The sequence below is a fragment of the Vicugna pacos genome, chromosome 6 (assembly GCF_048564905.1).
Source record: "Vicugna pacos chromosome 6, VicPac4, whole genome shotgun sequence".
Lineage (NCBI taxonomy): Eukaryota > Metazoa > Chordata > Mammalia > Artiodactyla > Camelidae > Vicugna > Vicugna pacos.
The window spans coordinates 75,729,320-75,743,982 of record NC_132992.1 but is presented as its reverse complement, the minus strand read 5'-3'; the positions used below and the strand labels follow the sequence as shown (position 1 = coordinate 75,743,982).

The following is a 14,663-nucleotide window of genomic DNA, read 5'->3' as shown; positions in this document are numbered from 1 at the left end:
CTTGAGAGGAATATGGAAGCCAATGAAGTGGTAGGCTATACGCAGGCTGAGCCTCAGAAACGGAGCCGGAAAACTCAGATAAGAGGGGGAAGGGAATGAGTCCTCCGTAAATAAACGCTAGAAAAATAAACCTATGCACCAGGAAAGGAAAAGAAGTAACTTCTAGTAACAAGAACTCCAGACTAGAATCCTTCCACTGAAAATCTAACAAGTATTCAAAAAGAAGATATTCATTCTGAATTAGGGAAGTTTTACTATATAATGACATGTCTTTACCTTTGAGAGTGACCTGCAGAAGATTTGCATTTGTTGCCTTAAAGACAGGAGAATTGTAAGAGCTCTTGTTAGTAAGTGAAAACTTCTTTATAATATGAAATGATGTTCAAAGTTCTAACTTATGATGTACATGGGGTGAATGGGAGATGCAGGAAGGAGATACTGAGATGATCATTTCATTTCCACAAATGTATACAGTGAGGGTGAATTTTTTATGTTTTGTTCTGAGGGGTAGAGAATTTGGAGGAGAGTGGAGTGTGCACAGGTATGCCAGGCATATTATTAATTAGGAAGTTTCCTCATCTATATCTGTATTTCGTAGCTGCTAAGTGATAACTTGCCAATACCAGTTGTTTGATCTCAGCAAATTAAACTTTTCCTTTTTTGAAAGGCAGTTGACTTTTGCCTATAAAAGAAAAGCCACTGCTTTGGAGAATTTTACTTATATGTATATATATACTCTCACATAAAACATGAGGTTTGTGGGAGGAGGGTATAGTTCAGCTGTAGAGCACACACACAGCATGCATGAGGTCCTGGGTTCAATCCCCAGGACCTCCATTAAAAAAATAAGTAAATAAATAAAGAAACCTAATTTCTTCTCCCCTTCAAAAATAAATAAAATTTAAAAAATAAAAAAAATGTTAAACATGAGGGTTGTGATGTTACCCACAAATATTCAGTAAAGTTGTTTCTCCTATTAAGCAGCTTACTAAAATTGAAAAGGAAACAAATGCCTCTTTAATAAACTTTATAATTTATTTCCTCATTCATGGACAGTGTTTCATTGTGTTGCAGTATTTTGTTACCTGGGTTCCGGGAGACTGAGGAGGAGAGTGATTTGTTTTCTGTTTTCGCTCACAGATTGTGTACTCTTCTCCTGTGTTGTTTCTGTCTCCTGATTTGATTAGTGGCCAAGTTTATGACTGTTGTTACTATGTTTGCCTTTAAAGACTTATATAATAGTTGCCATGAGAAGCAGCACCCTAAGAAGCCATACAGCCAGTGATGAGACTGGACTGGGTGCATGATGAATGGAAACACGGCTTGCACCGAGTCTAGGTGTCTCCTTCTGCCTCCTAGTATGGCAAGGGTGGTGGTGGTGGCTGTGGTGGCATTTGAGGGTCACTCAGAATCCCTGAAACAGGTTGAATCACTGCCCTGAGTGCAATGGTCATCTCTGCCACTGTCTTTGGGTGTAGCCTTTTCTAGAGACACACTGAAGGAGGCTCTGCCTGAGGGGGGCATCCCAGTGTTTCACAGTCCTGACTTGTGTTAGTTCAAGGCTGCCACCCTGTAAGAGGAGGTTTCCAGGATGAGGGGTAGGTGCTCATGTGATGTGATACGAGGCATGTCATTTCGAATTCTCCTTGCTGTTGAATGTCAGATAACTGGGAAGATATTTAGAGAAAGTGCACTGAAAGTGTCGTCCCTGTCCTTGGCTCCTACAAGAGGCAGCAAAGAAATTAAAACAAATTAAAACAAAACAAAAAATCCTTATCCATTAGAACGTTGAAGGGGATTTAAAATTAATGTTATAGAGAAGCCTTTAAAGACAGTTTGGGTTTGGTTAGAGGGAGTGCCATGCATGATTCTGATGAAAAAGAAAGCCTACAGAAATCTGTGAGAGATGGAGGTGCATAACAGATGTTTGTTATTTAAGTTTTTCCTAGTCAGTGTCATTGCGTCAAACACTGCATCCTTGTGCTGGTGCACGAAGACTCGAAAATACAACCAATAAGCAAGTTACTCTGTCTGGGAGCCTGGCTTCTACCTAAATGAAGTGTAAAAGTAAACACACGGTATAGATGCTGACAAGCAGTTTAGCTTCTACATGGTCAATATTGCTGTGGCACAGAAAACATATTCATTTGAACATATAATTTTGGTTTTGAAAGGGTCTCTTTAACATTCTCCTCCCCCTCTTCATTCACCTCAGCCTTTTGACACCAGTTTCTACAATGGAAAATGGCCCTTTTAAAAAAGAAACATTCCCAAAAGAACACAAAGAAGGCTGCAGCCAGAGCTTGTCCATCAGTTGGATAAAACACTGGGAAATGATAGAGCTTAGAGCTATGTTTTCAAATTACAGATCAGAAAGAGAATGGCCAAAAGGGAACTGAGCTCAGAGGAAAGAGTAGGTGGCTTATCCTTCAACTCCAACTTACTTGGCCAGTTTGAATGTAAATGGTTACATCGCTGTTTGATAATTGGCATATTTGTAAGGACACTGATGTATCCTGGCCATTATGTCAAAGAATTCGAAATTTCTTGATAATAAAGCTATCCCAGGGCTTTGGACAGCAAGAAGGGTATGTAAAAATAATTCTGCCACATAACACCCCCACCCCCTAATTTTCTCATTTGCTTTTCTTTCTATCATGAGATTAGATGATATTTTGTCCAGAAGCCTTTCTCAGGCTATGGAAAAGAAAAAGAGAAAACAAGGTTAGTAGTATATGATCTATTTCCAGCTTCTACTTGATGAATGGTTCTTTCTTTTTTTTTCCCCCTTGCCCTGCATTTCACAGTCCACATGCTAAAGCAGCATTATCCTTTCCTCTGTGTGCTGGAAAGTGTCCATAAAGGGAATCTTATCATCAAGGGAATCGAATACATGCCATAAATTTACACTCTTGTTCATATTTATAAGTATGGCTATTGCAACATCTGAGCTTGGCCCAGAGATGTCCTCTGTTGTAAAAATGCAAGCCATTTATTTACCTCCCTTGTTGGTGTTGTATTGATGGTGATTACAAAAACATAAGAAAGGACAGCTGTAATAGTGCAGATGAAAGAAATTAAAGTCAGTGATGACGATATTACATTTTACGTATGTCCTTTCTGATCCTTGCAAAATAAAGGGACCCTTTGGGAACATCGGAACTTCAAGACCAATTAGTGGAAATGATGCTTCTTGTGTTTGGGCATTAAATACTGGGCAGGGTTCTCTTTAGAGCGGCTAATGCTGGCAGGGAAAGAGGTACCGACCTAATTACTCTTCCGCAAGAGTAAAAAATGCCTTTTGAATGCCTCTTTGGCAAATATGTCTCATTAAGGACAAAAACCAAACACAAACCCTCTAAGAAGGAGAAATTAAGATGATAGATAACTTGTGGCCAGGAGACTTTCTGTGCCACTGTGGGAAATTAAAACAAAGTTCAGGAGTACCAGGGGATAACTTGTTTTTGTTGAGCTTCTTTCCTGCAGCCTAAATGTTATTATGGGACCAACTTTATTTTCTTCATCATTTTGGCTTTTTGTCAAGGAATGCTTTGCTCCTGGGGAAACCAAAGAATCCTCCATCATTGAAGACAATGATGATTCTCCCATTCCATCTCAGCAGGGCGCAAAGCTGAGCAAACCAAGAAATTCTCCATTTGAAACCAGTGATAATAGGAATTTAATTTTCGTGGTGATCAAATGAGAAATGAACAGTAGTATCCTTCTAAAAGATTCATTTCTTTCAGTTTAGAGCAGACTTTTCGTTAAAGATTTTTTCTTTATTTCTTTATTGTTGCTAAATTGTCCTCCATTCTCAGTTTTTAGCAAAGATGGACAAATTTTATGATTAGTATATGATACTTACCAAAGCAGACTACTGGGCTGCTCACACTTGGACTTCCAAATCATGGCTGTGGGTTTTCCCCATAGTTTTTGTCAGTAGACTTGTTCTTACCTGCACATATTATCTGACCTAGTCACCCTTATGAACTGGACATCTGTTTATGGACATTCTAATTTGTAGCCAGGTCCTATGGCTGCTCAGCAAAATAAAGAGAACTGGCTCCTTTCATTTTATGCACTGACCAGCTGAGATAAACAAGAACAGCTCAACAGCATTCGGTGCTGACTGAGACACTGCTCTACAGTGGGAGTCCAGGTCTCACTTCGCCTCAGTCAGCTCATCCAGCACCCAAATAGGATTCTGTTCATTGCAGGTCAAGGTTATTATTACATGTGAAGTTCTTCACTGACCCCTGCCTAGGATCGTAACAACTGTAACTCATTCAATAATTTATTCAACAAAAATTTTAAAGTATATATATATATAAACACACACACACACATATATGAATTTTTTCCCCAGCTTAACAAAATGCCACCTCCCCCTCTCCCACTCTGGACCTTAAACACACATACACACACACACACAAAGATCGTTACATATTTGATAACTTTACTAATTTTTGATTTTAGACCAAAGATGTACTTGTTCTAAATTTTCTAAGGTAAAGTTTTTTGTTTTGTTTTTTTTGTTTTTTTACCTTGTAGTCTGTATTTCAAAAAGAATTATGTGGCTGGATTATATACATTGTCACTAAAGAGAAGGAGAAGGTGTTCCAGCTTTCCAAGAAAATTAATTACAGGTAACAAGAGAGTCACCTGTGACTGAAGTGTCAGATTAGATTATTCAGCTGAATAATCAGGAATAATGCAGGGATCAATAGTTCTGCTTGGGTGAGAGTCAGAGCGTCAGAGGCCCATTTTTACAAGACGACAGGATTGCTCAGAGCCCTTAAAACGACTCCAACACGCACATGGCTGTTTTCACCTACCGAGAACCTACAGGTCTGTAGTCCAGACCTCCCATATGTGTTGCTCACTTAAAGAGAAGTTGCTACAACAGCTAATGGGTTCAGACTGATCTGAATGCATCCAGATCTTTATATCACAGTATGTTGAGAAACACAGCACAATATTATTAAAAGCAGTCCTCCTAGAATCATTATTGCTGTTTTAAGTGTGAAAGATCTCACGAGAAGGTGATAGTGATGCTACCTACCACCTAAATCCACAAAGAAGTACAAAAACAAGCCATAGATTAAAAAACCCTTGCAGTGCCTTTAAAATGTATACCTTTAAATTTCAAGTATAGTTTAAAACCTCAGAGACAATTGTAGCTCATATAAAACAATCCACCTAAAAGTGGCTTATTAGATTTCTCCATCTAGTGTCACTTGCAACATAACCAAGAAAATTAATATACATTAAATAACTTTCTCTGTGATAGTGACTGAAAACAAGTGTACTTATTTAAATCACACCAACAGTTTCATTTTCTAGAAAAGAGGATTGTTCTTCCAAGATTTCTTTTAGAAAATGAGCGGTACTTTTTTCAAACCAGCCCTGATAGGATATTTCACGAGGGAAAGAAAGGACTTCGATTCTTTCTCTATGGTTAAAATGAGTTATGCATTAACATTAGAGAGAAGCTTCTGAATAGAAGCCCTTGAGTATTTTATATCAGTGTGGATTATTGAGTTTTTAACAATTCACTTCTAAGTGACTTCAATTACCAGCAATGTCATATGTGGTAGTATTTATATGAGGGGGTGGGGGGGAGTCGATGCAGTTGGAAGTGTTTTATAATATTAAGAATAGTGTATAAGAATCAATTGTGCTGTTGTAAGTTGTCCCTAATGTTATTGGCTTTGATAAAACCATTCTAGGGGAAGATCCAATTGTGTTAATTTAAACTGAAGTAATTGGCTCTCTCATGTTTCTTGCTTTTTATTATCAATTTACATATTCAAAGACCAGCAAGCTTTCTTTCAGTCTGTGTTCAACCATTTAAACCATGTGCAAAGTGGGCACATGGAAAAATTTTCTTCTATATCTCTTCTGCCTGAGTATTTTATAATTCAGAGGAACTTGTTTATAAAATGTATGGTAGAAAAGTAAAGGGTTTGTGACTCCCTAGATTAAAAAAAAAGGGGGGGGGAACAAACAAAAAAAACACATGACAAATGAGAAATTAAAAGTAGAATTCTACAAAAAGTAAAATTGTATGTTTTTGTTCATTCATTTGTTTGCTTGTTTAATGGAAATGAGATTCTAGTCAAAAGAACCCCAAAGTATGCAGAAGCCATAGAAACAAACCTCCAGGATGGGTGTCACACTGAGGAGAGCTCAAATCACTTCCAAGAATAATTTTTTTTAAATGTAGAATTGCCCAGGAAAGTGGTGTTCTGTTTCACATGTTTGCATGGCACCCATAACGGCAACCTCCACCCCCGCGGTGCTTTGTTGTGTAACCAAGAGCTCTTTTCCTTATAGGGGAGATAGGCATTATTGTCACCACTCTACAGATGGGAAAGCCGGAGTCTGGAGAGATTAAGTGGGAACAGGCCTTCTTATAAATGGTGCACTCCAGGTTTGCTAGTTCTGTGCAGCCCACTAGTATCCTTGTCCAGTGGTTGAGATTAAATGCCTTAGCATCAGGCAAGAAAATAAAGGTCTTTTCTGAGTATTTTAGAATTCAGAAGTGGGGATTCAGAAAGAGGTACTATGTCCCACAATTCTGATAATTTGTCTTAAAGGGACTTTTCAAATGAAGTCAATTGATCATTTGTTACACATTGTGTACAAAGCACTGACACAAAGTGAGGATAGTAAAGAATGCCAGCCTCGACTTAATTAGGAAGAGAGTCAACATCAGTGCCTTCAATGATGAAAATAATTACATTTAGTGACTAAACAGGATGCAAACGATTTTTATTCCCTTTAAGGCCATTCATTACCTGCCATGATGGCTTTCTATTCAAATCAATATGTTTCCAGTGTCCTCTGACAGATACACCACATTTTATTAGAGCCAGTTGTTTCTACATAGAGTGAATTGAAGTGGCAATGTGTTTAATGTGGTAGTCTCTTCCTCTTTCTTTTTTTCACCACCAGGTGAAATTAGGTGAAGATGCCCCCAATTCCAGTGTGGTGCATGTCTCCAATTCTGAAGGAGGAGACAACAGTGGGGATGGTGCCCAGGAGAAGACAGTTGATGGAACTGAGTGCCACCTTCTTGACTTTGCCAACCCTGAGCGCCCACTGGTTGTCAACTTCGGCTCAGCCACTTGACCTCCTTTTACCAGCCAGCTGCCAGCCTTCAGCAAACTGGTGGAAGAATTCTCATCAGTGGCAGACTTCCTGTTGGTCTACATTGATGAGGCTCATCCTTCAGATGGTTGGGCGGTGCCTGGGGATTCTTCTTTGTCTTTTGAGGTGAAGAAGCACCGAAACCAGGAAGACCGATGTGCAGCAGCCCACCAGCTTCTGGAGCGTTTCTCCTTGCCGCCCCAGTGCCGAGTTGTGGCTGACCGCATGGACGACAATGCCAACGTAGCCTATGGGGTGGCCTTCGAACGTGTCTGTATTGTGCAGAGACAGAAAATTGCTTATCTGGGAGGAAAGGGTCCCTTCCACTACAACCTTCAAGAAGTCCGGCGTTGGCTGGAGAAGAATTTCAGCAAGAGATGAAATCTAGATTAGCTGGCTAAAGGTATGATTGTAATAGAGCTTTTTTTTTTTTTAAATAAAAACTATGTAAGAAGAAAAAGAAACTAAGAACTGAATCCACTATTTCAACTGAGTCCTGTTGTCTCACAGAAAGACAGGAATTTACACGTCGGAAGAACAAAAACTTCTAACATCTCAGTACTACTTTCACCACTCAAATGGCGTTCGGCAAAATAGTAGCCTATCACTTCTCTTCCTAAGTAAAAAGCTCTGAGTAAAAAGATCCCAAGATGGAGAAGAAGAAAACTTGTTTCAGCATACGTTCATTCTGCCCTGAGAAAGAAGTGGAGCAGCTGACGCAGGCTCTGGGACCTGAGGAGACGCGCGTGAATGATTACTATGTTAGGGAAGCTACTGTCCTTGTTAGTATGAGGGGTCTCACCTAGGCTTTACTCAGCACAGACGGAGTCCACCTGGGTAGTTCCCAAGTGTTTACTTATAATGAAGCCTTGAGCGCAGACCTTGTGGTTAGGAGCTAGGTGATTACACGTTAGAGTAGCTTCCTTGGTTCTGGTTTCTAGCCACGTAGCGCTTGCTCTCTGCTGGTCTAAATATCCCAGAATTTACAGGCATGTTTGCAGATATCACGAATGATCCCCCCCCAGAGGGTGAGACTGACCACCTGAAATCTGATGGTTACTTTCTAGGCAGAGGCGTGGGGCGGAGGGGGAAGTGCTAGAGGAAAATCAAATTGGCAGGCTAGGAAAAGGAGGCAGAAAGTTTAGGAGGCATCATAGGGCATCGCCTTGGAACTGTGGAGAGTGGGACTCATCTGTTAGCCACAGAAACATGGAAACATGCACAAGGCTAGCACAAGAAGCAGCTCAACTGAAATAGCAAAGAGAATATACATATGAAATCGATGTATTTATATGTTCTTAGATTGAGGAAGAAAGGGGGATTGAGTGGGGAAAGATGCACTTTAGTATTTGTATTACTTTTTGAAACATGTTTGTGGTATATGTATTTTCAGTCGGTGAATTATTCCCCAGGGTACTGATGGAAGGTCAAACCAGTGTGTCCAGGGGTGCTGGTCTGTCCCTCTTCATCCCTGCAGTTCTGATGTGGCCCCACTCATTCTTGGTCTCAGTGTCTATGGCAGTGTTCTCTGAATGTTGATCAGCTTCTGTGGGAGGCAGATGCCCTGGCTATTCAGCTTCAGCACTATTTTCCTCCCAAAGTAGATAAACTATAGTGAATGACAGGTAAAAACAAACAAGGTTTCTTCAGTTGCATAATAGAGGAAGAAGAATTTTGAGATAATTCTCATCAGTAATTTTGGAGGCTTTGATAATAAGGCAATCCTCAGTATCGTGGAATTTGGCAAAATGAAACTCCCATCAATATTTAAATTTGAACTTGGGTCTAACTTTGTTTCTCTAAGCTGAGAGCAAGGAATCTAAGGCTTCTATAGTACGTTATTATAATACTATTTTAATATATATATACCATATTTCTCTTTAAAGTGAAGATACTATAGTTTTACTTATAAGTAAACCTAACCTCCAAAAGAATAGCCCAGCCAATTTTGTATCATACAATTTTTATTGTAAATTTGAAGATGTTATCAAATCACAGTATATGGTTATATTTATATGTACAATCAAAGGTTCTCATGACCATTCTATTAATAATTGAATCATAAAATGAACTTAATAGAGAAAGATATCTAAATTTGAAAATCTTCCTGAACTAGTTGCCTGAAATGAGAAAAAGTGAAAACTAAGTGTGCAAGAACCAAAAGTCTATTTTTTTAAAAAAATGGAGCAACAGAATAGTCATATCACTACATAGTTGATTACTTAGATAGTAAAGCACCATTTTAACTAATTATTTTTTAACTGCAACATTTAAGATTCCTAGGGTTCTAAACTCTAAGAAACATACCCACAGAGAAAGAAAGCAAATTTTGAAAATGTCTAAGGAATTTCTGGAAAAATCACGTGGAGAACAGATTATTTCAGAGTCCTCAATTGTTAAACTCTGTAACTCAAGGCTTATCAGTGGGCTCCACTGATTTCTATCTTCAAAATGGTGCTGAAACTTCTGTGGTACCCTGGAGAAAAAAAATGAAGAATTGGTGGCAGCACACTCACACTGTTGTCCTTAAACTTCCCCTTTGTTCTGCACGTACAGTAATGGAACAGGATGTTAGAGAAGCTGGTGGGGGGATGAGATTTGGGTAAGGCAGTCAGTGCTAGTTGTCTGGGGAAAAGGATGATGGAAAAATTACCCAGTTGTGATATTATTTTTAAAGAAAGAGAAGGTGTGTGCATGCAATTCCTCTCCCTGAGGATAGACCAATGGAGAAGCGAAGCAGAGGAAGTAAACATACAAAGGCACAGGCTGAATATCAGGGAAAAAGGTTCAACTGAACATAGAAGAGTTGCTGGAAGAAAGGCTGTTGGGGCACCGGCGGAGAAAGTGAATCGACAAAGCTCAGGAACTCTACGAGATGCAGAATGGCTCGGTGTTCTCAGAATTGTGATAAGCCTGTATCGTTACGTAGCTTATTTATCTCAGCATAAACTCTTACGGTTTCCTGTGATGTATCTTTATTAGCTTAACAAGAACTCATTATTTGAGATAGAGGAGAATCAATGTTTAGCTAGTATGCTCAGAGAAATTATTAGATTGTTAACACCCACCCCACCTATCCTGTCTTTTACAAGTTACGTTCCTTTGAAGACTTGTAGTTTGTATTCGCACAAGGCAAAGTATATATAAATATATGATTTCCTCTTCTTAGTACCTAAGCATCCACCCCAAAGGCTATGTTTACGTGGAGCTACCAGTTTAGCCTTTAAACTGAATTAGCTTGTCTATTATTGAAATAGTTTCCAAGCAATGTTAAATATTATCACAGCATCTGGATTTACTCATTTAATGTTTGAAAGACGTGTGTCTTGGAACTATTCAAAGCTGACTTAATTTTATTGCTTAGAGAAAATATTAGTGGAATCAACAATGACTTTCTTGAGTGGACATGAATGAAAAGCCTGCACAAATGGGGTGTAAGTATTTGATAACAGATATTAAAATGTAGCTGATCTCCTTCGAAGCAGGTTACTAATGCTATTCTTTGCACAGCTAACATGCCAGTCATTTAACTGATATGACTTTTCACATTCATGTTTTCAGATCTCTGGTCCTGTGTCTTCACCTTGTTTATAGAATGTACCCCTGGTTTTTGGTAATATCAACTTCTAAAGGTCTATTGATTTAGTTTAATTCTCCTGTCATTAATCAGGAAATGCCAGTTCTGTGAAGAAGGAAAGAAGAAAGGTCTGCTGTGTTTCATTTTGCCTGAGTGTGTTTCACTTTTTGGGTCTTGAATAAAAGTTAAGAAATACGGTGAGGTCCTGTGTGGGTGCTGCCTTGCTGCAACAGATACCAAGGGGCAGGTTAAAGACAATGCCCATGCCTTTGGGACAATTCCCCGTTGGATACAAGGTGACCTCAGCATGCCCAGTGGGCTATGTCCATGGCAAGAGGAATGCATTGATGTGCAAGACTTCCCATCCTGTAAGTCGTAAGAAGATAAACACGGGCATTTTTTCTACCTAATCTCTGATAGTTTGGAAAATAAGCTTAATTAGAATCACATGGTCATTGCAAAGGGGAAAATGTAGACACCAATGCCTGCTACATTGAAGAATTGATAAAAAAAAAAACCATTAACCAGCATTTAAAACTGTTTAGAACATGCCCAATGTTATGTCTCTGAGCAGTGGAGATCAACTGTGAGGCTTTTAATTCCAGGAGTTTTTTCTAAAGAATTGATATTGCCAAAAATCAGAACTAAAGTGTTTTTAGTTATATTCCACCCTCCTCTCTACTTCCTCCTTAATCTTAAACATAGAAGCTAGGCCCATGCTTCTTATGTAAGTCCAGAATGGGGCATAAGTACCAACCTCTGCTTGGTGATCAGCATTCTCTTGGTAGTATCCTGAGGTCCCCGGTGAAAGAAGGGGATAGGGCCTGGGAGATTCAGGAAATTACTAACTGGGAAGAACTAGGCCCTGAGGGCTTGATCTGCTGGTCTGGGAAAATTTCTTCTCGCCTTTGGAGAAGAGCTGATGATTGTCATTGAGTGACTTAAGCAAAACATTACTAACATGTTTTCTTAAACATGAGCAAAACTTGGGCCATTTCCTAATGCCTTATGTTCTGGATAGCACCAGAAGTAAGGTTTCAGAATTAAGAGATCCAGTTCTGTTCCAAGATGAGTCTGAACCAATAGAAAGCAAACAGGTACAGATGTCCAAATGATACTGTTCACGCAAGCTGGGGCTCACTGCCCATCTTGGGCAGCAGCACCAGAGCTCCAGAGAGTTTATTTAATATTTACCTAGGAGACTTCGAAGACACAGGAGATGTTTAATGAAGTCACTATTTTGGCTCAAAACTCCCCCCTTCCTCCAAAAAAGCAAATAGGTAAACACATAAATGAAAGAAGCCCACAGAAGGGAGTGGGAAATAAAATTCTCTCAAGACATATCCAGACCATGTCACTGGTTGGTGTGGTTTTTGTGTGGGTTAAGATTGGAAGATGTGAAGACATAAGTATCCAGTACTTTATAACCAAAGCAATTAAAAGATGTTGGGTAGGGAACGTTGGCCAGTTCTATTTAATTTTGCATCACATTATCACCAGACTCTATCACTAGCCCAAGTAATCGGGCACCCGAAGAGGGAGATCGGGATGTGCAGAAGTTACCAGTGTGCAAATGATAACTACTGATGAAAGAGTCCTCGACTCAGTTAGTGGTTGGATGTGGTCACATCTGTTTGCTTCTGCCCATCTCTGTCTCCCCAGCAAGGAGGATACTCGGGGCATGATGCTATGAGTACTGGGTAAATGTGGTGAGAATGTGTGTGTGTGTATCTCTGCTTCTCAGTTGCAGAAACAGAAATGCTTTGGAGATTATGCGTAGAAAGAGTGTTATTATATTGGTGCTGAGTGGTATGTGTGCTTTTAAATTTGTTCTTGTATTTTAGTAAACTTTGAATAAAAGAATAAAGTTACTCTTTGATTCTGTTTGTTTATTTTTAAATTACTCTCTAGACCTTGCCCTTGGCTGGAACACATTCATGGTTGACAAGGGAAAGAGAATCCATCATTCTAATATTTATTCCTTGGTATTTGTGGGCAAAATCACCAGCAATGCCAGGTTATTTTAATCTCGTGCTGTGTGCCAGAGTCTTCAAGGAAATCAAGACAAGTTAAAAGAAAATCTTAAGATACTTTCCATATTCATGAACAAGTTGCACACGGAATTCATGGAAAGGGGCCTGTTAAAGAGACTGTGGAACAGATTTCTACTTTGTTGTATTTACATCTCAGGTTTTCTAAGTGCAATAAATAAACTTTCCAGGAAGTTAAATACATATCACACACATAGAATATATGTATGTATGTGTGTACACATATATATGTGTATATGTATACATGTATAATTTGTTATATAATTGGCAGTACAATAATGTGGAGTTAAAAAAAATCAACATCTGAACACATTTATATCAAGCACTTCCCACTATGATAAGGTATAAAGGATGAGAATGGTTTGCGAAGGCAGTGACCTGTTAATGACAAGGATGTAATTGCAACATGGTTAAGTACGTGCATTTTGTTCCTGAAAACAGGTGACTTAACCAAAGTATTACTATCTCTTGAGACTCTTGCTCATGATTTCCTACACATAGTAATCTAATTAATATTTGTAGTGTCATGTAATATTCCAGAATTTCAGTGGAATTTTAAAGAATCATTACTTTGACACCTATTGATTGAGTTTCTATTCCTTGCAGGGCGCATCTGCACTAGGTGTAATGTGATGTGCAAAAGCAGTAAAACTAAACTCACAAAGACATGACTCCCTCGAGGAACCTGTCATGGATTCGTCAAGACTGCAGGTGGCAAACTCCAATTAGTCTGCAAAAAAAGTGAATATATTGGCTGATAAAAGAAAACCGTGGAAATGGCTGGGATGAAACTTACCTCAGGGACAGCAGGCTCCAGTGACTTAGAAACCTTCAGTGCTTGCTAGGTCTTCGGTGTCTTCTCTTTTTTGGGTATCAGCTTTTTCTTCTAGACCAGCCTCTCCTTACTCTGGGTAACCCGGCTAGGGGAAGCTCCTCACTGACATTCTATCAGCTGGCTTAAGTAGAGTTTGAAACTATCTCGAGAGAAGGACTTGAACTGGACCAGCTTGTGTCACATGTCCACTCTGTTGTCATGGGACTAGGGTCTGTTACCAGAAGGACTGTAAGAAATGCTGAGATTATACAAAGGTATCGGAAGTTAACTCAATGGCAGTTATTTTCAACTTACCCTAGAATGAGGGTTAAATAAGAATACTTACTTAACTTCCCTAAAAGTGAGGGGAACCTCAATAAGTGACTGGGTGTGTACAATCATTAAAAACATTCGAAGAAAGGGTAGAGCTCTCAGACTAGACTTTGTGGAGTTTAAAAGGACTTGAGAGGCTGGGCAAGATTTAGAGAAGAAGATGGACTGTCTTCCATTTAGTAAGTCAATATGTATTTACTAATATGTATTTACGAAGTATCTGTCAGTTGTGACTAAGGAGGCCAAATCAGTCAAAAAATTAAGACACTAAAATGTGTTGATCATTTTTAGAAGAGAGAATTCAGTCTAATTCATAAAAGTTGAGAAAACTGAGGATAGGAGATAAATTTTCTATTTCTTTGTGTTTCTTCCGCTCTCGGGTGAGCAGTTACATAACTAACATTAAATCACTGAGTGTTTGAGCACCTATTAGTATAAATAAAGCACTAGTCATCAAAATACTACCTTCAGTGGGTGTACATACAAATGGTATAAACTATGGTTTCCCACACTGTTAAGTGTTTATAGTCTGGCTGGTAAATGAAAAATCTAAACATGATATTATCTCATGTACTAGATATGAATCTCCATATGCACTGAGCCTTAAAACCTTGAAGTTTTGCCATTTAACTTCGTCTAGAAGGGCTTCTAGAGTAAACTGGATCGAAAAACATAGAATAGGGTGTTTTGTAAAAATAAAGAAGCCTTCCAGCCAACACTGAGCCCTGAAAGACAT

The 14,663-nt window shown here is 39.0% G+C and overlaps 1 protein-coding gene across 1 annotated transcript in view; it reads left to right on the top strand.

Moving 5' to 3' along the window:
* Positions 1-12,608, top strand: part of DIO2 (iodothyronine deiodinase 2) — an 83,157-nt gene extending 70,549 nt beyond the window's left edge. Inside the window, exon 3 of the mRNA XM_031679298.2 lies at positions 6,958-12,608. Coding sequence (XP_031535158.1) covers positions 6,958-7,545 — 588 coding nt within the window. The 3' untranslated portion in view covers positions 7,546-12,608. The remainder of the gene's footprint in view (positions 1-6,957) is intronic.
* The last annotated feature ends 2,055 nt before the right edge of the window (positions 12,609-14,663 follow it).